Source organism: Syngnathus typhle, linkage group LG2 (genome assembly GCF_033458585.1).
Source record: "Syngnathus typhle isolate RoL2023-S1 ecotype Sweden linkage group LG2, RoL_Styp_1.0, whole genome shotgun sequence".
NCBI lineage: Eukaryota > Metazoa > Chordata > Actinopteri > Syngnathiformes > Syngnathidae > Syngnathus > Syngnathus typhle.
In genome coordinates, this window is record NC_083739.1 from 11,117,545 (window position 1) to 11,138,875 (window position 21,331).

At 44.4% G+C, this 21,331-nt stretch overlaps 3 protein-coding genes across 8 annotated transcripts; 1 reads left to right on the forward strand and 2 right to left on the reverse strand.

Moving 5' to 3' along the window:
- Positions 1-358: 358 nt before the first annotated feature.
- Positions 359-11,023, reverse strand: slc35a2 (solute carrier family 35 member 2). 3 transcript variants are annotated; one of them, XM_061302431.1, is made up of 6 exons: positions 10,885-11,023; positions 9,389-9,577; positions 5,400-5,551; positions 4,523-4,645; positions 3,674-4,227; positions 359-476 (listed from the first exon to the last, which is right to left on the reverse strand). In XM_061302431.1, the coding sequence occupies exons 1-6, from the start codon at positions 10,961-10,963 to the stop codon at positions 449-451; spliced, it is 1,125 nt and encodes a 374-aa protein (XP_061158415.1). In that variant the 5' UTR covers positions 10,964-11,023; the 3' UTR covers positions 359-448. The 3 variants fall into 3 exon arrangements, with proteins under 3 accessions (XP_061158415.1, XP_061158424.1, XP_061158433.1); XM_061302440.1 differs by lacking the exon at positions 10,885-11,023 and adding an exon at positions 10,282-10,423; XM_061302449.1 differs by lacking the exons at positions 9,389-9,577; positions 10,885-11,023 and adding an exon at positions 10,282-10,422.
- On the forward strand, positions 5,738-11,255 carry LOC133169533 (uncharacterized). Of its 3 annotated transcripts, none has more exons than XM_061301827.1 (3): positions 5,738-9,626; positions 10,310-10,585; positions 10,719-11,255. In XM_061301827.1, exon 1 carries the CDS (start codon positions 6,308-6,310, stop codon positions 8,624-8,626), a length of 2,319 nt encoding a protein of 772 aa, XP_061157811.1. In that variant the 5' UTR covers positions 5,738-6,307; the 3' UTR covers positions 8,627-9,626; positions 10,310-10,585; positions 10,719-11,255. The 3 variants fall into 3 exon arrangements, with proteins under 3 accessions (XP_061157811.1, XP_061157803.1, XP_061157791.1); XM_061301819.1 differs by having other exon boundaries at positions 5,738-9,273; positions 9,405-10,585; XM_061301807.1 differs by having other exon boundaries at positions 5,738-10,585.
- A 629-nt stretch (positions 11,256-11,884) lies between these two features.
- On the reverse strand, positions 11,885-20,565 carry otud5a (OTU deubiquitinase 5a). 2 transcript variants are annotated; one of them, XM_061302093.1, is made up of 9 exons: positions 19,669-20,564; positions 18,297-18,390; positions 17,034-17,098; positions 15,682-15,838; positions 15,074-15,222; positions 14,624-14,809; positions 14,170-14,374; positions 13,624-13,695; positions 11,885-13,315 (listed from the first exon to the last, which is right to left on the reverse strand). In XM_061302093.1, exons 1-9 carry the CDS (start codon positions 20,251-20,253, stop codon positions 13,179-13,181), a joined length of 1,650 nt encoding a protein of 549 aa, XP_061158077.1. In that variant the 5' UTR covers positions 20,254-20,564; the 3' UTR covers positions 11,885-13,178. The 2 variants fall into 2 exon arrangements, with proteins under 2 accessions (XP_061158077.1, XP_061158085.1); XM_061302101.1 differs by lacking the exon at positions 13,624-13,695 and having other exon boundaries at positions 19,669-20,565.
- Between the last annotated feature and the right edge of the window lie 766 nt (positions 20,566-21,331).

The window sequence follows — 21,331 nt, forward strand, 5'->3', positions numbered from 1 at the left end:
AAACCTTATGCCCTATTTAAAATCTTAACTTGGCTTGAAACCCTCCTTGGAAGCAAAAAAAAAACCCCAAAACAACAGGGTTGGAACCCAAATGTGAAACCCGAGCGCCCACTAAATTGAAACTACTCTTAAACCAGGGGTAGAGGGATGATTCTGCGTGAAATTGAATCACTATCCGATGATCCTGCTCAAGATTGCGGGTGGTGCTGGAGTCTCACCCAGCTGACATCGGGCCAAAGGGAGGCCCTGAACTGGTCGCCAGTTCGTACCAGGGCACATGTAGAGACGACACGCGCGCATGTAAGCACACTATGTACAAACACAAAATACTTTGAATTTCATTTTGACACGGGGTTGCTAATTTTCCAGTCATTTTTAATTAAAATTGAAAATAAAAAGCTTAAATTTAGATAAGAGGGTGGTTCTCATGTAGGTGACACCTCCCGTCTCAAAATCTTTTCTGCTTCCTGTCGCACCTGCACGATGGAGACAGATGAAGAGGAAGAGGAGGAGGAAGAAGAGGCTTATGGTTAGAACCCTGGAGGTAAGCAAGTCCGGGAAGTTGATATTGTTTTCGAGCAAGAACAACAAAACTCAATGGGTGCTCATGTTCTTCCTTCACTCTCCCCCTTATTAAGATGGCTATCAATATACAGGACTTCATGATGTTAATACATATTAGTAGGTAACAACACTTTTATTGCAACTTGGTGGTATGTCAAACCTGGTCTGGAAGGCCAGAATATAGTCTTTACTTCCACCAGCATTAACAACAAAGGTGTAAACCACATACAAATCCGCATTCTCGCATTATACTTGAAATACATATATTTACATATATTTTTAAAAAATCATTCAAGTACAAACTCATTGATACAAATTCCCAAAGCAGCATTCAACGTTGCCGAAACGTTAATCTTCACAACTTCCCACATATATGGCTCCAGACAAACTTTTTCTTGTTGTTGCTAGAAACACTGTTGCCCCCAACCTGAAATTGGAGGGGTGCGCACTGTAAATTGATTTGCAAAGTAATATTTATCTGATGAATTTTCACCACGTTACTGACAAATGGGCTGATAAGTAAGGAACATAAGTTTCTCAGCAAAAATATTCAAGAATAGTATATATTTTTTTAAATCAGCAAATTTGCTGGTTGCACTGGCACAAGTGGATGAAAACCAGTTAAACCGGTTCAGGGTGTCCCCCACCTACTGCCCGATGACAGCTGGGATAGGCTCCAGCAAGCCCGCGACCCCCGTGGGATACGGCGGTACAGAAAATGGACGGATGGATGTCTCACATTTTGGTGGCAAAATGTTTACACACACATATATTTTACGATAATTGAAAGGTCAGCCCCAGTTTTACACAAGGTTGCCAAGACATGAAGAAACAGCCGCGAGCAGATTTTTTTTTTTTTTTTACACATTTTGTGGATAACAATTGGAGCCTAGTGGTAGGCAATTAAAAAAAAGTCATCACCAAGGTGTGTGAACAAGTTCTTCCTGTTCACCACACAATTGAGTCACAAGACCCCATTTAGCATTCACTTGCGTCATTGGATAATTTTCTTCTATCAATGGATTCATTTTTTGAGGTATTCATTTGAGTCATGTGTGAGCTGGAGACTCTCGCAGTTGACCTTGGACTGGTTGCCAATCTTGGTAGATACAAACGGTGGACTGGTTGCTGGTACATACAGACAAAAGTTGCCAGGGAATGTCAGGGCACATTCTAAACAAATGACTGGCCGCCAATCAATATTAGGGCACAAATGTGAGTATTTCATGAGGTCGGCCGGCGATGACATGACGTTCGCGGATGCTGCGGCCACAAATCACGTGAATCAAAGGTTGTATGGGTGGGTTCAGATGAGAAGAAGCACCAATCTCAAGTTCGCAGGCGGGCCGCTCTCGGTCCGCCGACACAGGACGGCACGTTTTTCTTTATTCAGTCCAACGAGCCGATCAAACATCAAGCGATCGATCCTTGGCGAGCGCTTGGTGCTTAAGGATCATCAACAATCAGTGATCAATAAGGCCTCAATCTCCATGAAAGACTCCTTCTCTGGCTCTTGTCCGTTTAGTATGTTAGGCAAGAGGTCAAAAGCAGATAGGAATTAAGTGGGGAGAGGCTGTGATTTATATATATATATATATATATATATATATATATATATATATATATATATATATATATATATATATATATATATATATTTATATATATAAATGTAACATATATATATATATATGTATATTAAAAAAAAAAAAAAAAAAAAAACTTTTCACATTTCCCCAACCGCAATATTTTCCCTATGAAGACCCAACTTACAATGAAGTAAATAAATTCTTGCTTAAGTCTCACAAATTCCCATGTAATGTTCCCACTATTTTGGTAGCCAGGCGCTCCCCTATAAAAACATTTCTGTGCCACCCCAAGTCATGTCTGCGCTCATGTGGGCGTGGTGGCATACAATGCAGCCTCACCCCTGACACATTTGCGAATATGGTGAGAAACATTCACAGGCCATCAAATGTGATTTGCTCAAGCCGCACACAGACAAGTCAACACTCTGCAGATGTGATTGGTTCCCCCGGTTGGCATAAATGTATCAGTATCAGGTTTATCGGCTGATAGTGTGCACATTGAAGGCCATCTTGCTGGAAATCGAGAAAGGTCCAGAATCTGGAAATGTTGAACAGATGCCAATCATGCCAGCCTTGGTTGTACTTTCCATCAAGGCAATTGAAGCAAGAAAATGTGCTCATTTTTCTGACCCGCGTCTTCCCCTTGCTGAATATTTGGCATTGAAGACGACATAAGGATATTTGAGCAAATATGTTATTTAAGTGTATGAAATGAGAAGCTATCCGCAATCATCCGTTTCCAAGAAGCAGCTCTCAGTTTCATAAAAGTTGCGAACGCCTGCTCTTCAGCGTGCCCTCCCTACCTCACTTAATAATTCCATAAATTTGCTTTAAAAAAGGCCCATTGTAAGTTTTCCTTCTTTCTTAATACTTGCATAATCAAGAATTGCTCTCTGCCGACTTACAATTGTTCTCTGCGCAATCAACAATTTCTCTGCATATTCCTGGGAGGACTACTTAGTTGTCGAGCAACACATAACGCGCATAAAGTGCTCAACTTCAAATATGATGCATTACATTTGATTTGTTGAATATCTATTATTAAAGTTACGTTAGCTGAGAAAGATGTGGTATGTTGTAAATCTACAACAGTGACAACAACCAACAGCTGAAATTTCACAGGCGAGCGCACGGTAAAAAAACCCATCCTCGACAGTGTTGCCCTGAACATGTACAATTTGATTCACACTCATGGTATCACCAATACCTGATACATTTTTGTTTTGGGAAACGATCATCGGTTATCAGCTTAAAAACTCCCGTATTTGCCCTCAGTCCAAAACCAAATGAAATATAAAAGTATTGCTTTGGCGCTATCATGCAGCATCTACAAGCAACTATAAACTTCTTTGCGTAGGTGTTAATCACGCGCACATTTTTGCGATGGGCAGCATGGCTCTGTCCCTACCCAACACAGTAATTGCGATTTGGAAGTAGGGAATGAGTGAATGATTCTGAACACAGCCCGCGAGAGAGAGAGTAGAGGAGGGGATTTCAAGGCTCACTTGACCACCACTGACTTTGTCTGAAAGGGCTCCACCTTGGCGACATCCTCAGTTCTCAACGTCGGGAAAGATGAAGTGAGGTTGGATGACGATTTAGGGAGGCTGTACATGTAGACGGCGCTGATGACTAGCCCAGCACCGGCGGCAAAGAGTGGGTCGACGTGGAAAGCAAACAGGTAGATGGACATGATGGTGGAGATAATGATGGAGAAGGAGGTAGCGAAGCCTTTCAGGATGTTGTCGGCGTACTTCACCACCACGGCTACCAGGAGGCCGCCAAACGCCTGGTTGAGGATGACGCACCACACCATGGAGGTGTAGCCCGAGAAGAGTCCGCGGTGAGCTACGGCGGCACCGTCGTTCCAGCACATCGCCAACGTCCCCAGCGTAGTGCCGAAGATGCCCAGCTGCACGTTGCGCACCCACACAGACGCCGAGCTCCCCTTCAGGATCTTCTCAAAGTAGACGCCGGCGAATCCCGACGACAGGCAGCTGATGACCACGGCCATCAGGCCTACCACATAGTTCTGATTAGCTTTCTCCGTCTCCTTGCTGGCCCCCTGCTGGACCTGCAATCAACAAGTGGACACACCCGCGTGGTGAAGAGGGTTGGGCTGGATAGTACCGCCCATCATGACACCTATAGTCATTTGTCATGCTTAAAGCTTGCCAAACTATACAAAAGCAGTTTTTCCACTTCAGACAATATTTGAGTTAGCCCAGCTTTAGCCTCGCCCACAAACTTTCAAGGGCAAGTTTGACGAACAAAATAAATGGGGAAAACAATGCAAAGCAGGTTTATAAAGTAATTACTGAGAGAACTAAATATTTTTGGCACTCAGTCCTCCATTGTGAGGCGCCTACCTGCACAATTGCGACACCAACGAAGAGCAGCAGTAGTGAAAACCACTGCACTTTGGACAGAGTCTTCTTCAGCATCAATACACTGAAGAGCGCTGTGGTAAGGATCTTCAGTTGGTACGTCACCTGAGAACCAGCCACCATAGTCAGCATCATCACCGAGAGTTAGCCCACTTTTCTCCCTACCCCAAAAATACCACTTTCATTCTTGCAATACTAGGAATATTACACAATACGTATAGCTATTATTTGAATATGTTTGTCTTTGGAGAAAACATGACCCCAAATGGTTTCATTACAACAATAACCCCATATAATAATGTAATACTTGCAGCAGGGCTCAGAACCTACCCTTCACAAATAGTACACTATAAAAGAAACAATGTTTTACAGAGATGGGGATGGAAGATAAGTCACAATTGATATGTATCACAAGTGACACATGATTGATGTCAATAGAAAATGCCTTTGATAAAACTGTAGGACAAACTAAACAACGTTAGAACGCAAACCCGCATAATGTGCTGCAGGCAGCGCGCAAGTGCCTCCAAACACGAAGAAGAAGGAGCAGCCAAATAAATTATATTGCGCCTAGCCTACTAACCCAATTAAAACACCTCCGGCTGGATAAATAGTTCAGGAGTTCAGTCCAGTTAGGTTAGTTAGTTAGCTAGCTGGTTGGTTAGGTAGTAGGGCGCATTCAGAAATACTCTCGTTCATTCTGACCATTTTGGAAACTGTTAAACGTTACTATGAATTGTGTCTCTATGTTGAAAGGGTGGTTAAGTCTAACAAAAATAAGGCCTGAAGATGAATCATTATCAGTTATGACAACATTTGCGATAGTCTTTGTCCTGTGGCAGGACATGAATATAGTGACCTGGTAGGTGGCAGCAGGCAGGTTGGAGATGGCAATGTATTGCAGGTTGTTTTGTAGCGTGTAGATGAGAGATGGAACAGCCAGCTTCAGCGTGTCCCTGTATTGAAAGAAGACGGTGTCCACCAGGAACAACAACGTCTCCTTTACGTTGACTGATGGACCACGTGTGCACACACATACACACACGCACGCAAACAAACAAGACAATTAGTTTCATTACTCGTCAGAAATCAGCAAACCATTTATTTAAGTAAAACATTAGAGGGTTTGCTGTTTTTATATTTTGTCAGATTAAAAATTAAACAATCTGCAATGATTTCGCAGCATGTATCGGTGAATTTTGTTTTTCTTTTACACTGTTGGAAAATTGTATATATATGTTATCATGCGTTCTCTTTTTGTTTCTATATTATCATATTACAGTAAATGATCTACCGATAGATTAGTGCGTACGTGCGTTCGTTGTTCTGCTTTGCTGTTCTTATGATTCACCACAGAAAACCACATTAGCAGAAGTGTGAGGTCCTATCTTGGTCAGCGAGATGCAGCTGCAGAGAAAACAACGCCCTGCAACGGCAATGTGTCAGCGACGGCAATGTGTCAATCTTCGTCAAGTGGCTGACTCCACACTTCACACCCTCAAGATCTGGCGCTAAGCGCGCCCCTGGTTCCTGCTCATATGGTCGCTTTAAAATAGCCGAACGCAACACGTGGATTCATTTGTCTCACTGTAAAAAGGTGATCTCCGCAGACCCAACCTAAGTACGGAAGGTGAGCAAAGTCTGGTAATAGTGCCTGATTCTGGTGTCAAGATCCAGGGTTGACACGAAAGCCAGCGGAAGAATTCCAAGACACCAACCCGAAGCTCAGGGTGTTGACTCTGAGGAGATTTGAAACTAGGTGTTAAAATGCCGTTGGGACAATGTCTTGCGAAGGTGCGGGATGGTTGCAAATCTTGGGGAGCATTCATTTGGATTTTTGTCATTTTAGGTTTCGCTATAGTTTGGGCAACGTACTATATGCGCTTCGGCCCTGGTTATGTAAAACACGCGTCTCCAGATAGTCCACCTGAAGTTTCCACTGTTACTGATGTACCTGATGTTTTTTCTCTTGAAGAGTATTACAAACATTGTTTGGCGGATGACGATTCTGGGCACAGTCGCAATGGTTCCTTTGGTTACCGATATTGTCCATGGAACAACGTTGCCTCGCGTAGACATAGGCGTGAGGTCTCGTCCATTAGGCGTAAGATCTCGTCCATTTCTAATTACTGCACGCCTGCTCTCGTTCATGACGGTATTCCCTGCGTACCATGGCGCATAGCCAACGCATACCTAAATTCATTGGCGTTCACCGTGGCCCCAAACACGACTTCCACTATCACCGTGCCCTTGAAGAGTTTGAGAGGTACCCGACAAGGCCAGCCCACTACGGGTGACAAATGGCCTGGGCATTGGTGGTATTTGACTGGCAATCCGGATATCTCTGATTGGAGCGCCCTTATCACCTCGCAGGTACCAGGTTATTGGCCTCCTGGCTCCAGTGAAGAAGCTGTGTTTTTTGCTAAGCGTATAACTTTAAAGAACCAAGGCTCCAGTCTTCTTTTAACCGTTACACTCCCTGATGACGCGATTCGACCCCCTCACACTACCTTGTTCAATACTTCCTGTTGGGGTTTTCAGTTGTGGGCTTGGTCCTCTGGGAGAGATCCTCAGTTTCCTATTGTAATTTGTGTTGACAAAACAATGCGGGGCGCCGACAGTCCCGTGTTGAGTGACTTTTCCAAGGCATCTGGAGTGGTGGTTACGAGCGTGGCCCTCACCGATGCAGACAGTCACTTTGTGGCCTCCACAGGTATGAGTGGTCAGACTAACAATTGGCTCCTCATGGCCGAGCAAGCTGCTAATGTGACTAACACCAGTTGCTTTGTATGTATGGGCCCAAGGCCCCTCTTGAAGATCATTCCCGCTAGTGTGGCTCCTGAGTGTGCGATTTTTGTGATGTTGACCCTTTCCATTCCGTCTACTCATCCTTGCTCCAGTTGGGACAAGGTCTATCCCGTTTCCTCCTTGACAAAGTCCAAACCCCTTTTTTCTACTGATGTTGCTAAAGGTAATTTCACGTGCATCAAGTTGCCCGGTACTGGCGCAAGCCTAGGCGTTTTGTCTGCTCCTATGTGCACTTCCCTGTTCAATGTCGCTAACCTTTTCTCGCCAATCGCTCGTAGTGATATTTGGTTTTGGTGCAACACTGACAAACTTTATGATAGTCTCCCTTTTAATAGCTCTGGAACTTGCGTTTTGGTGACCCTTTTGCTTCCCGTTTTGTTAATGCCCGCAGCTCCTCATGAGCTAGAAATTTTTGTTGATTCTTTTGTGCCCCGACCCTGGTCGAGGGCTAAGCGGAGTGCCGAGTGGCAAGGCGTGGCGGATCCGACCTATATAGATGCCATTGGAGTTCCCAGAGGAGTGCCGGATGAGTATAAGCTGGTGAACCAGATAGCAGCTGGTTTCGAATCCTCCATATGTTGGTGGTGCATCCTTAACAAAAATGTTGACAGGATCAATTACATCCACTACAACGTGCAGAGGCTTGGAAATTGGACCGAGGCAGGCTTCAGAGCGGTCCACTCCCAGCTGGCCGCGACTTCCCTCATGGCTTTCCAGAACCGGATGGCCCTTGACATGCTACTCGCAAAGGAGGGCGGTGTCTGCGCCATGTTCGGTGAGCAATGCTGCACTTTTATCCCAAATAACACTGCAGCCGGCGGAAGCCTGTCCCTGGCCCTTGAGGGCTTGAGGGCCTTGAATGGGAAGATGAAGGACCACAGTGGTGTGAACACGGAGGCTTGGAACAGCTGGCTGAATGTGTTCGGCAAGTACCGCACCCTGGTTTCCTCGGTCCTCGTCTCCCTCGCCGTTTTTTCTGCTGTTTTGACCTTGTGTGGATGTTGTTGCATTCCGTGTCTCCGGTCCCTAATTAATAAATTGATTGCAACTGCTATCTCTCCGGCGGCTGAGACTTTTCCGTTGCTCCCTGTGGACGACTTTGAGCTCCCTCAACCCTTGAAGTGTCACCCCAGCGTTGACTCCATTTATGAGACCCCCGCTGTGGACCTGTCCGACTTTTTCCTGAGTCCGACGTTGTCTGATTGGCTTCAATCGCCTCCCGAGCGTAAATTTGTTCTTATGACGTGTGATCCTGCGGCTGAAAATCTTTTGAAGTAGCCTTTGGGTGATTTGAGGGTCTCTGAGAACTTATGATAAACAGGGGGGAATTGTTGGAAAATTGTATATATATGTTATCATGCGTTCTCTTTTTGTTTCTATATTATCATATTACAGTAAATGATCTACCGATAGATTAGTGCGTACGTGCGTTCGTTGTTCTGCTTTGCTGTTCTTATGATTCACCACAGAAAACCACATTAGCAGAAGTGTGAGGTCCTATCTTGGTCAGCGAGATGCAGCTGCAGAGAAAACAACGCCCTGCAACGGCAATGTGTCAGCGACGGCAATGTGTCAATCTTCGTCAAGTGGCTGACTCCACACTTCACACCCTCAAGATCTGGCGCTAAGCGCGCCCCTGGTTCCTGCTCATATGGTCGCTTGAACACATTGAACTTACTGAACTCTGTTTGCTCATTTCTATTTCGCAATATCGCAAGTGCACCGTCTGCCGTTTTTGTTTCTTACCTAAGCAGAAACCCTTGCGCTTCCCCTTTCCCCTAACGGTTTCTGCTATGTTTGTAGACAGGGTCTCCCCAAATAAAAAGAGCAAGAGTGCAGGCAGACTTTAGTGTAGCTGGGCATTGTAAGCTGTCTGTACTGCACTCCTTGCGCAAGTTACGACTCAATATTCTGCCTCACTTTTGGTTTGTCCGTTGGTGCATTTCTCTTAACATTTATTCACACTGTCTGTAAAAACCTAACATACACTTATTTTTGTAATATCTTAACAATGCCGGTATTGAGAACAATGAGACTTACATCTCTTCTGCAACAGGACAATGAGGAGACACGCCAACACCTTGAGGACCTCCGCCATAACCACGGCTGACGTGGCCAGGAAGCCCTCCCCTGGCAATGTGCGCACGTATTGGATGCTGAGGATAAGCGACGCATTCTGGACCACCAGCACTGCCAGACTTATGTACTTCAGCTTGCGGTTCACTGACACTGATACACACATACACAAACAAATACACAACCATCTTGTCACTGTCAGGTATGTACCAAAAACCCTAATCGTCCAGCAAATTCAGAAAAGAACATTCATGAGCACAACATGAATATAAAAAATCACGTTAAATCACTCATTTATTATGCCCCTAAAACTTTATCATGCTGTCATCGATTAATTTACTTCCTGTGCCTGGAAGTAGGCTTGCCTTTTAGTGCATTACTTTAGTGCCGTACTTTCGTGTCTTTCGCGTCTGCCAGACGTTACGGGTCTGCTCGCGACCCGTCATTTTGTTGGCTGAAAAATGTGGATAGCGCTCATTACACGAGACTGGACTGCCCTGCAGAAATACAGACTTGGCCCCGGTCCCATTCCGCTCACTTACAAGCCATAGTGGCGTAGTGTAACCAGGGGCGTAATGTCAGCAATGAGACCCCTCTCCAACGAGCAGTACCTGGCCACGTCACCACCTGGTCACTTGCACTTTAGCATTAGCACCTCCGCGATGTCACGGCTGCGCTACTTGTAGAAGTATTACACCAACAAACAGAAAACTGTACAAGTAAGTGCTCACCAGCAAGAGTCAGTTAATAAAAGTCACAAATGTAACTAACTTACTTCTACGAGGTACAACCCCCCCACCAAAAACTAACACGGCCTCTATAGGAACATCAAAACCTTTCTCCCCTCCTTCACTTACTTTCATCGTGCCCACGCTTCACTGTCAGGTCCTCAGCCACTAGGTTGAGTTTTCTATCAGCCATGCTAGCCCCAGCCCGGCTAACGCCCCGCTAGCAGCGGCTGACGGCGTTGAGAGAAAACAGAGGCCCAAGCGCACGTTCCAACGGGGCTGACGGACAAACGTTGGGTCCAAGAGACAGCGGAGGACTGCAGTAGCCCCGGAAAGAACGCCGGCTCTGCTGGAAGAAGGCAACCCGCCGAGTAGCCGTGACGTTCGGGTAGCAGACAACTCCTTGAGCTGTTGGAGTGCGAGACACCTTGACGTGAGTAATCACTCTCTCAGAATATAGTCTTTGGAGAAAGCATTTAACATCAACAAGGTGGTCGACTAATAAGCAACAGTGAGACCTCTTCGTTGATACTATGTACTAACAAGCGAGTGCTTGTTTGTTTCAGCGAGGATTCTATTGGCTGCTTGAGCTAGAAACGAATCTCATTGGCTGAGGACAAGTTCACCTGACGCTGGTGGCCACCAGTGTGGCAGAAGTGAAGAATACGTTTTTATTCCCAAATCTAACTTTGACAGATTTCAAAGCAACAAAGGAAAAACACATAACCTTACCCATAACTGCAGGCCTGCTGCGTGAAAGTCCTGAGGTCCACCAGCAAAAAACCTCGGGCACTTGCGGATGTGCAGACATTTAGGCCATTTAGAACAGGGAGTTCCCTATGGGCGCGTTCAGAAATTCACATTGACGCCCATGAACTACTCTGCGAGTGGGCGCGTTCGGAGAGGCAAAGTGCGCTCCGCTCCCTGTCCGCATCCGTGTGTGATGTGACGTCTGGAGAGCAATGCATTGCCAAGAGGAAAACAACATAGCGCAAGGGCGAAAATCAAAGCATTCATTTTATTTAATTGAATATATGTACAACAAAGCAAATAAACGATCTAATATAAATGTTTTATTCACAATAAATACAGTTCTTAATGAACAGGTTCGGTGGTAGATGTAGTGTGCGGCTGTCCGGGTTTTGCTTTTTTTTTCCTGATTGCAGATATCGGGTTGGCTACACTTGGTGGTCTGATCTGTTAACACTATCAATGATCTTGGCCACTGCTCATCCAATTCTCAAGTTCTTGAGCGTTAAACAACTCTTATTTACAAATGGAAATACTCAGATTTTCAAATTATGTTAAAGGACACAACCCCAAATCAGATTATTAAAAAAAAAACGTTTAAAACTTAAAAAAGATCCAGGTCCCTCGCCAGGGATCATCGACCGACCACCAGAACACCACCTCATAGCACACAGAGCCAACTCAAAGCAGTAAAAGTAAAGAATGTGAAGGATATATCAAACCAGTTTCCAAGCAAGGTTGTTAAAAGATTGCATTCTAACATAGTATTGTATGCTTTATTATTTTCTAGCTTGTTAAAAAGAATAGTTAAAAAAGGCATCCATGATTGAGAATACTCAATACTGGGAACAACCCAAATGACTTTCTACACGATAAATGGACAACTGCCTATCGAGATATGGCACCTTATAGGTGAGGGAGAGATTCCAAATAAAACTTGACTTGACCAAGAGAAGCAGAAAGCCAATAATCAGCAGCTCAATCTGTCTGAAATATTTTCCTCTTTTTATTCCAAGAAAAAGTTATTTTCAACCCAAGCGATAAAATAAAAACAAACTTATATTATTAATTATAACAATAATCAATCATTGAGAGGTGGCAATTCTATTTTTCTCTCTCATTTGTCACTTTGTCTCCATGGCGATATTGGTCTCGATCAAACATGCAGCTAATGATGATGATGATGATAGAGGTAAGAGGAAAACAGACATTTTTAAAAAATAGATTTCCAACCTATCAATAGAACTCAAAACACACTGGTCGCCAACAGGAAGTCCTTTCAAGTTGTACAAAGCCAAGGGGTAGACTTCAGGCGTTGAAAGCGTAGCATGATGTCAGAGATTAGCCTTACTCACTTTATTGTGCTACATGTTCAATAACGATCTTTCTATACAAACCGGAAGGGAAACTTAATTTGCCAGTCAGCAGAAAACATGCGAATACTACCTCGTCAAAAAGAACCGCCTAAATTCAGCCACACTAAGCGATGACATGATTGTGATGCAGTTAGGAGAGTTATGCTAACTCACTGAAGTAGAACAAAATATCCAAAGAGTCAAAAACATTTCAACCTGGGATAAATTTCTCTATGTCCCAGCTAACTGTTAGCTGATAACACGACACAAGGAAATCTCATGTCACCAAAGTAGATTAGGATAGCAGCTAATTAGCAACTATTTAACGATGAAATGATGATACCATGACCTTGCTTTTTTTGTGTGTTTTGGCTACTGTGGACAAAATCAACTTGCAGTTGGGTCGACAGCCAATCAGAATGATACAGTAGTGGCTGAGTGGCAGTCGCCATGTGCTCCTATAGTGCATCTTAGGTTCTTCGTGAAATTTCACCCGAAAGCCCAGTATTCCTAACTTTTTGTGAGCAGTGTAACTTGTGCAAACCAGAATAAATTACGACAAAATCAAAAAAATCAACGTGAGGTCATGTGACAACATTGTTTTTTGTGGACAAAAGCCGTCCGGCTTGCCGTCGTAGCGGGTCAGTGATCGTGTGTGATAACGCGGAAAATGCAAGCAGAAGAAATGCGTGTTTTGTTCCCATGGATTAGATCTCTTCCGTGACTTGATCTGTGGTTAGCGTGTTCCTGACTGCCTCGTTGAGCCAGAATCCACTCAAGTACCCGCTCGGAGGAAGAGACAAAGAGAGGGAAGGATGGATGAAGGTTTGAGAGAAAAAATAACTGCATTTCTTTCTTCAGGCTTTGTCTTCAGTGGTTCACGGGTGAAGGGGGGGGTTATAGGTCATGTGTGTGCGTCCATCAGCTGCTGTCAGGCGACGCTTCTCGCTCTCGATGCTGTACGGCGCCGCTCTGATGTTTCATGCTGTCCAAATATTCCTGCTGGGACACGGCCAGGACTGACGCCAGGATCTCGTCGTCCTCCCAGTCGCTCAGACCTGAGAAAACATTTACACGACATCAGCGGCAATTCTCGGATCAGACCTTTAGGGGCGCGACAGACAAGTCTAATGAAGACGTCAGACTGCACAAATGTAGCCCTGGATTTGGAGTCGATAGACGTGTCACAGACAAACGTGGTGTCTCTCTCCTTCTCCCTGCTCCATAGATGACCATGACTGACTTGACTAGTGGGCCATGAACCTATAAACTATGAACGTTTAACATTTTGAATGGCATTATGGAAATGTTTTTTTCTCCCCCATAAAATTAATGTTTACAAAGGTCTCTCTCTGATCTTCCTCACCAAATGCTGTAGGTGACATCTCCTGCATAATGGCTCTGTACTCTAAATGATGACGACTCTGATTACTGGGACCTGCAAACACACGCACGCATGCACGTTAGCACAAGCATTAAAGATATGCACACACAAAGTAGCCCAGGCAAGTGCGTCAGTAGGGTTGCAAAATTCTCGTTGGGATTGGCATTAATTGAAAATATATGACGCTAAACAAGAATGAAGCAGAAATTCAACAAATTAAAAGTTGTTGTTTTTTCAGGGCAAGAGATGCTATATGAAACACTAACAGTAATTTTGACTTGGAGAACTCCTCTAATTTTGGCTCGTGTGATCTTATTGGTAGATATTTTCAACTGAAAAGCAATTTTTGATCAGGTTTTCTATTGGCAGTACTCACAAAAAAGAGCCCCGCCCCCCATAAAAATATAGAACCGGCCATCTGAGTTTAATTTACCAGATGACCTAGAAATTTACTGAGAATTTTTCACCCCTTTGCTACCCGAGTCACTCGCTGATGCTCACCGGTGGGCGTTAATAAGTGGGCGTTACCTGGCGCACAAGGTGAGGGCGGCTTATTAAGGATGAGGGCGGCGCCGGCAGGGGAAGGTGGTTTGATGACTGTTGACGGGGCGCTGGTGAGGCCCGAGTGGGAGGGGTCAGAGTCTCGTTGCCGCGGAGATCGAGCCGTCCAGTCCTCCAGGCCACTGGAGGCTGCTGCCGTGGCTGAGCTGCAGGTGGCGCTTGCTTTCCTGGGCTGGAGGAGTGGAGATAATCGAGTGATGGTGTAGCTGAAGTTCACCCATACTTCACATTTTAGCTCGTGACAAAAAGCAATAAATGATCAAACAAAAACAACCAAGCGATGACTTGAAAAAGTCATAGGTTGGGACACTCATGATGAACCAAGGAACCACAAACAAACTGTCTTTTGTTTGACCTTGGTTCTCACTCTGCTTTCCATAAATCAAAAGACGGGAAGGAAAACAGCGGAGAAGGTGCTGACCTGCCGGGCCTGCTTCTCCTGGTCCCGAAGCCACTGCAGGTAAGATTCCCTGGCTACCTGCTCCTCGATAGCCTCGCACGTTGCCTCCCAGTCGCTTGCTCGTTTCTTGTCCTCCAACATCTGCTGCTCGATCCACGACTCCTCGGACGTCTTGATGGCCGACTTCATCAGGGATTGGTCCGCATACTAGGAACGCGGTTTAAAGGGGTCATAATATGTCAAGTGATTTTTCCAATGTATTTTATCAAAATAATTGTGTCAAATAAGAAAAGTCAATCTTGAGTTAACTGACTACTTTACTACATGTGTTGATATATACTTTAGCTGCAAAACGATAAAAAAATTGCCATTGATATAACGTGTGGCGTATTTTTTCAAATGCACCTATTGGAGCACTACCCACTATGCGTGGGCAACTAAAAAATGGCGTGCGAGCGTGCAGGTTCGTACCCCCGGCTTGAAGGCGGGCAGGCCGAGGCCCACGCCAATAGTGGCCTTGTTGGGGTTGACCACAGAGTTGTAATGGATGTTACGATGGTAGCTCACTCGGATGGGCTCGTCGTTATTCTGGTGGATGCCGTGGAAGGTGTTGATTGGCTCTGTGTAAGAAAGAGAGGGAGGGGGGCTTACCGTGGATGCAGCTGATTGGCAGTTACAATGAGCATAATGAAATTAAGTACGGCTGCAGATATCGAACATTGTCAAAGAAGTGAAAAGTGAAATGCAGGTATTTTTTTGTCCACCCATCCTCACATTCTACCACAGTATTTTGTGTTTTTGAGCAGGTATGGCTTTTAAAGGCGGGACTAACATGGCTAGTGACATGACTGTCAGCTGTTACCTTGTGCTTGCGAAGGTAGACATACTGCTATGGTCTACTTTGCATTTTATTTCCACGCTGACTCATTTCTACAGAGTGGTGTGTGACTGCAGCACATCAGTCCGGGTGGAAAATTATTCTATTCTATTAATTTTGTGACCGAGTTACAGTATTCGATTAGTCATTGCAGTCCTAAAACTAACAATGACATAACGAGACAAAAACACGCAACAGATACCTGTGCCGTACTGGTACACCTCCACAGGCCTGTTGTACATTTCTGCCATGGCCTGCATTTCAATGTGGTTGCCATGGCAATTGTTTTTCCGCTTCCGGTTGATGTACGTGGTGAAGTCTTCTGTCACGTAGTTGGAAAAGTAGTCTGCATTCTTCATCTGCAAAGAAGAAGAAAACAAAAAGATTAAAAAAATAATAATCATACAGCTCACACATTACTACGACTCAGGGTGTCTCCCAATGCTTTCTCTTAGGTCTGGTGGGGCACCAGGCTTTTCTTACAGCCTCGCCAGGCGAAGCGTCACTTGTTTACAACAACTTTTATGTGACATGTGATGGGAAAAGGTTTTAAAAAAAAAAAAAAAAAATACAAAATTAAAACATTTACGACTCACCGCATCAAAGCAGCCTTCTGCAAGCCACAGTGATAAAACATTGAACTAGCTTTTGCTCACTGCTGTGCGAGTGTGGGCACTCACAAGCAAGCATACACACTAGAGATGGAACAGCTTTTGAAACCAGTTTATACGGTTCGGTCGGATTTATTGAGGCGTAGCAGTCAGTCACGCAAATAGCCAAGTAGCGTTAATCCTAGCTGATGCGCTTGGCTAACAGCTAGCCTGGTTAAAATTTGATGTTATGGAAGGATGAAAGAATGAATAGATAGAGAAAAAACTTAAAATTCTATCACATCTCTGCCAGTCAGACAGACTGCTGTGGTTGAACACAATTAGGCCAAAAGATTGGACTTAGAGTATCATCGACAACGCTCGTATTTGCAGCACACACTTCATCATATCAGGTAAGATTTAACATGAAATGTACTCTCATGACATATTTAAATTAATGATCGCCCATAACTTGTCTTTTGTCACTGTTGTTGACTTGGCAGCACTTGTGACTGCACGACACAAAATGATCGCTCAAATTGCAGTGATGCCCCAGAAATGGAATGGTCCATCTGTCTGTCCGTCTAAGACGTTTGGCCATTTTGCGGATGGAGGAGGAGACATTTTCAAAAATGGACAGACTAAGCAAGGACGGAAGTGGGTTTTCATCCATCTGTGTAATCGCCCTCAAACAGGTCAAGCAATGACTGACAGAAACACACCCGGCCCATGCCAGCTTGTGTTGCGTGCGTAATCCGACAATACAGACTCCAAAAAAATCTTACAGATTTAAAAAGTCTGTATTTGTTTCATTAAATAATTGGTTAAATCATCATTTACAAAAAATACAAATTAAAATCTCTAAATGAATTACTTTATTTGTGAAACAAAGTATTTGACAAATTTGATACGCATTTCAAAACATTTGTAACCTCATGTAGGAATGACAAGACGTGCCACTCACCAGGTAGTCCATGCAGTGTTTCCTCACCACTTCGTGCATGTCCTGATCGCCATAAACCTGGTCAGCTGACACACACGCACAAAAACACATTTAGTGTTGCCAACTAATTCTCCAGAGATGTTGCTTGCTGCCGGCTCTATTTGTTGCAAAAAGCTGCAAAATGACATTACCGGTGCACAACGAAATATTTCATATACACCTAAACCTCGATTTTACGCGGACTTTGGGCTCCACGATGTGGGAATCCCGTTAACCCCGAAAGCGCGTATATAGAAAGTCTAGTTTTTTTGGAAAGGCATATTTTGAGGCAGCCGAAGAGGTCCGTTTGCCGTCCGTCACAGTGAATGCTCGGCACATATCCAAGTCTGTTGACATTTTAGTAAAAGAGAAGCAATACAAAGATGACAATATCAGGTTGATTGAGTAAGTCAATTTGATGCTATGTGAATTGGATGGAAGAGAGAATCAAGCAGCCACTTATTCTACGACTGTCTTCGGTCACACTCTGACTTGAGAGTGACTGTGCGGATGAGGCGTTTCCGCGAACTTCCCCCTTTCCAAATCCAAACAACCCTAGCTATCTCTAACACTGTAATAAAACAGTCATAAAGACCAAACAGCCCGACTTTTTGTCTAACGCCTTTATATTGGTCATCGAAATTCATCGAATCACTAGCGCTAAGGTTTTCGCACTAGTCATTTAGCTTCGTACGGTCCTTATAACATCCATTTAAAATTCAAATTGAAAATGTATTTATAAAAGTGGGGTCCATGACCAGACCCTGTTAGACAGAAAGTCACGTAGGACTGAAGCGAGTAAAATTAAGATTTAGGCGTATCTATATCTCATTTAAATGCATCAAGTTAGCAAACAAGCCGCCAGAGAAATGCATGTCTAGAAAACTAACGTTTAAACCTTTCGCAAGACAAGCATGATTTTATCTTCAGTGTGTGAGTACATGACTGAATGCTTGTTAATGCTACTACTTTTGACTTTCTAACCAAAAAACGTAAAAGTCTGAACAGAACAAATAAAGCACTACTTTTGTCAAAAAGAACCTTTTCCATTCACTTGAAACGAGTTTCTCGGCGCAAAGGTAACACAAAATGGCGCTAAAGCAACAATTTGCAGCGGAACACAACCAACTAAACAAATACACAAAAATGAAAGGACAATAAAACAAGTGAATGTAACTCCAAAAAAAAACGTTTAGCTGTTTTGGCTATCTAAACACAACAGTGACACCTCAGCATTTGACTCACCAACAGCTCTGAAGAGACACGCTCCATCCTCCTTCATCTTCTTGATAACAAAACCTTTCTTGTCTTGAAGGGTCTTTTCAAACCAGTGCTCTTGCTGCACACACAACACACACACACAGTCAGAATGTACTTATTTCAGCATGTACATAGTCACATTTCATCAGATTTTATTGTATGCACTGAACAATCACAGAATTTGCCCAAATGGGATGAAGCCACCCGCACATTGACGTCAAGGTGCAAATAGACACCATTTCCGCTTTTTCATTTCTACCTTAAATAAAACATATTCTAATCATGTCCCTCACAACAGAAACACCACATTGTTTCACCTTTGCTCCAAAAGTGTGCTTTTGTGCCACATCTCCGAGCTCTGCCATGCTTATGTGAGTTGTAAGCCAGACGTACAGACTTATACACACTGTCTATCTACATACTCACTGCGTGATTTTTGCCGTAAAGATCGAAAATAATGTGAAAATGCCAAGGACAAATCAATGTATTCAAGTTAGGCTCAATTGCGTTTACAGGCCAAGATATTCGGGTTAGAAAATAGGTAAGACGGTGGTCTTGTTCCGACTTTGTAAATCTCGATTAAGGACATAGTCGTCGTTCTGCATGCATTTACATGGACCTTAAAAAAGGAAAACTGCCAGTTTCTATAGAGCGATTGACTGCATGCAAACAGAGTCATCGATGGACAGTCTAATTTCTGGTGCTCCGATCAATTAATAATAATAATAATAATAATAATAATAATACATTATATTCATAACGCACTTTACATTCGGAGGAATCTCAAAGTGCTACATGGCAAGTAATTGCACCGATGCGCTCTTTTGACAATGAATAGTGCACTGTTGTTTTCAAGCTGACTTACAATTACGTGATGCTATATTGCTCAATGGCAACCCATCCAAGTATTCTATACAGACCCGTGAGAACCTTCCCTCAATAACAAACATGATGTAACTTTGTCCCACTCTGTCTCTATTGAAGATTTTTTAAAACTATGTGCACATCGGTGCAACCCCACACAACTTTTTGTCAAAGTTTTCACTTCAAGTCAGTCAGTAGTATGCAGTCACTTTCAGCCACTTGAGGTACCTTTGGTTTACAAACATAATGAAAACGGTCGACTTTAGTATATGTGAGAATTGGGGTGGAAAGTACAAATACAAATGTTTTCGAAAGTAGTGGGTGACAGTGACTAAAAAGATAAATAATCAAGTACCTGATGCATGCTGCCATGGCAACGACATGATTGATGTGACCCTAAAACAAGCATCATTCACCCACTCCCAATTCCCGGAGCAACCATTTTAGACGCGACCCGGGACCCCCACAGAAAGATAAGATTTCCGGCGCTTACCTGCTCGGCAGTGGCCGGGTCAACGGCCTGCAAGCGAGCGGCGTTCTCGTACTCATCCTCGCTGTTGTTTCCGCCGGCTCCCTCGTCCGGTTCTTGGCTAGAGCCGCCGGGACCGCTCACACCGGCTTGCCCCCCTCCGGCCAGCGCCGCCGAGCCGGAGCAGGTGCCCGCTTGTCGCCGCCTCTTACTGAGTCCGGGCCCGGAGCAGCAGCCGCCGATGCTTCCGCCGCAGCCCACCACGCCAGCCTGCACCACTAGGTCCCCACGGGAGGTCGGCACCAGTCCGCCGCCACCGACTCCGCCGCCGCCGTCGCACGGCCCGGCGGAGGCCACGGAGCCGCCGGGAGGAGGAGAGGCCTGCTGCGGCCGGGAGCTCGCCTCGATGCTCCGCCGCTCGTCTCTGGCAGAGGGCGGCGCGGGCTGGTACGTCCACGGCGGGGGAGAAGCCCGCGGCCGGGCTCCGCTCCTCCCTGTGTGAGGGTGCGGGTGCTGGTGAGGGTCCGCGACGCTCCGTCGGTCGCTGTCATCAGCGTGATCCGCGACCCCAACCCCGGAGCTGGGCTTCTTTTTGGGCAGGATCGTCATGGTGGGGGGGAGGAGGAGGAGGAGCGGGAGGAGAAGGGGTGGGGGTGGGGTGGAGGGGTAGAGGGCGACGAGTCAGTTGTCCGCCTTTTTGGATCAAAAGATTGGCTGTGTTCGGCGTCAAACTGTCTGGCTAGCCGCGAATCATCGAGCGAATGTTGCCCGTCGACAACACGACGATTTCCATCGACGTTTGGACGGAACACAACACACAAACAAACGAGAAAAAAAACAAAAATAGGTCTCTGTCTTCCCGGGCGAGAGCTCGTGCACAAAACATCAACATAGTCTGACGGGCCCGTCTGCGTCACTTCCGGGTCAGACCGCGTGTTTACGTCACTTTGTCGAGGTTACTGCCGCGAATACAAAAACGATTTTGAAAATAAATCTGATAAATCTGATCTGACTGATATTATACTCTTGATTTCTGGTGAGTTCTTTTAAAATCATATTTTTACAATAAAGATAACAAAAGTTACAAAACTTTTCTACTCTGTGAGGGAATAATACACCATCCATTCATCCATCCATCCATCCTGCAACGAGATAAAAACTGTCTAAATATTCACAGCAGTATTGACAGAGATTCACTGACAAATTGAATAGTTTAAAAATACTTAGGTTTGAGGTGGCAACTAAGTAACTGTTGTCCTTATCTAGCAATCCATTTGTTTGTGATTAGATTTTGAGTTAATTCATTACACCTAACCTGAATGAAGATATTTTCTACATCTGAAGGTGTTATGGCATTACGTCTTTTTTTGTCCCCTAGCAATCACGGTGTAAAATGTGTGTTGAAATCTGATAGAGTGAAAAGAAAACGTCTGACCAGCAAGCAAAGCTTTCATCATTTCAACTGTCACTACATTAAGATTTTTTTAGTTTAAGTTGTAGTTTACGTCAGTTTCAATTTAAATGTATTATTAAAAATGTTTTGTTTTAGTGTGTTGAATAAATATTTATCGTGTCCGACCCACGACCAAAGGTGCGCTTTGAATATCATTTTATCTTATTTTGAAATGATTCGAGTAATATTAGCGACGTTTACTTCGAAAATATAAACAGGATCTTCGCGTTCCTA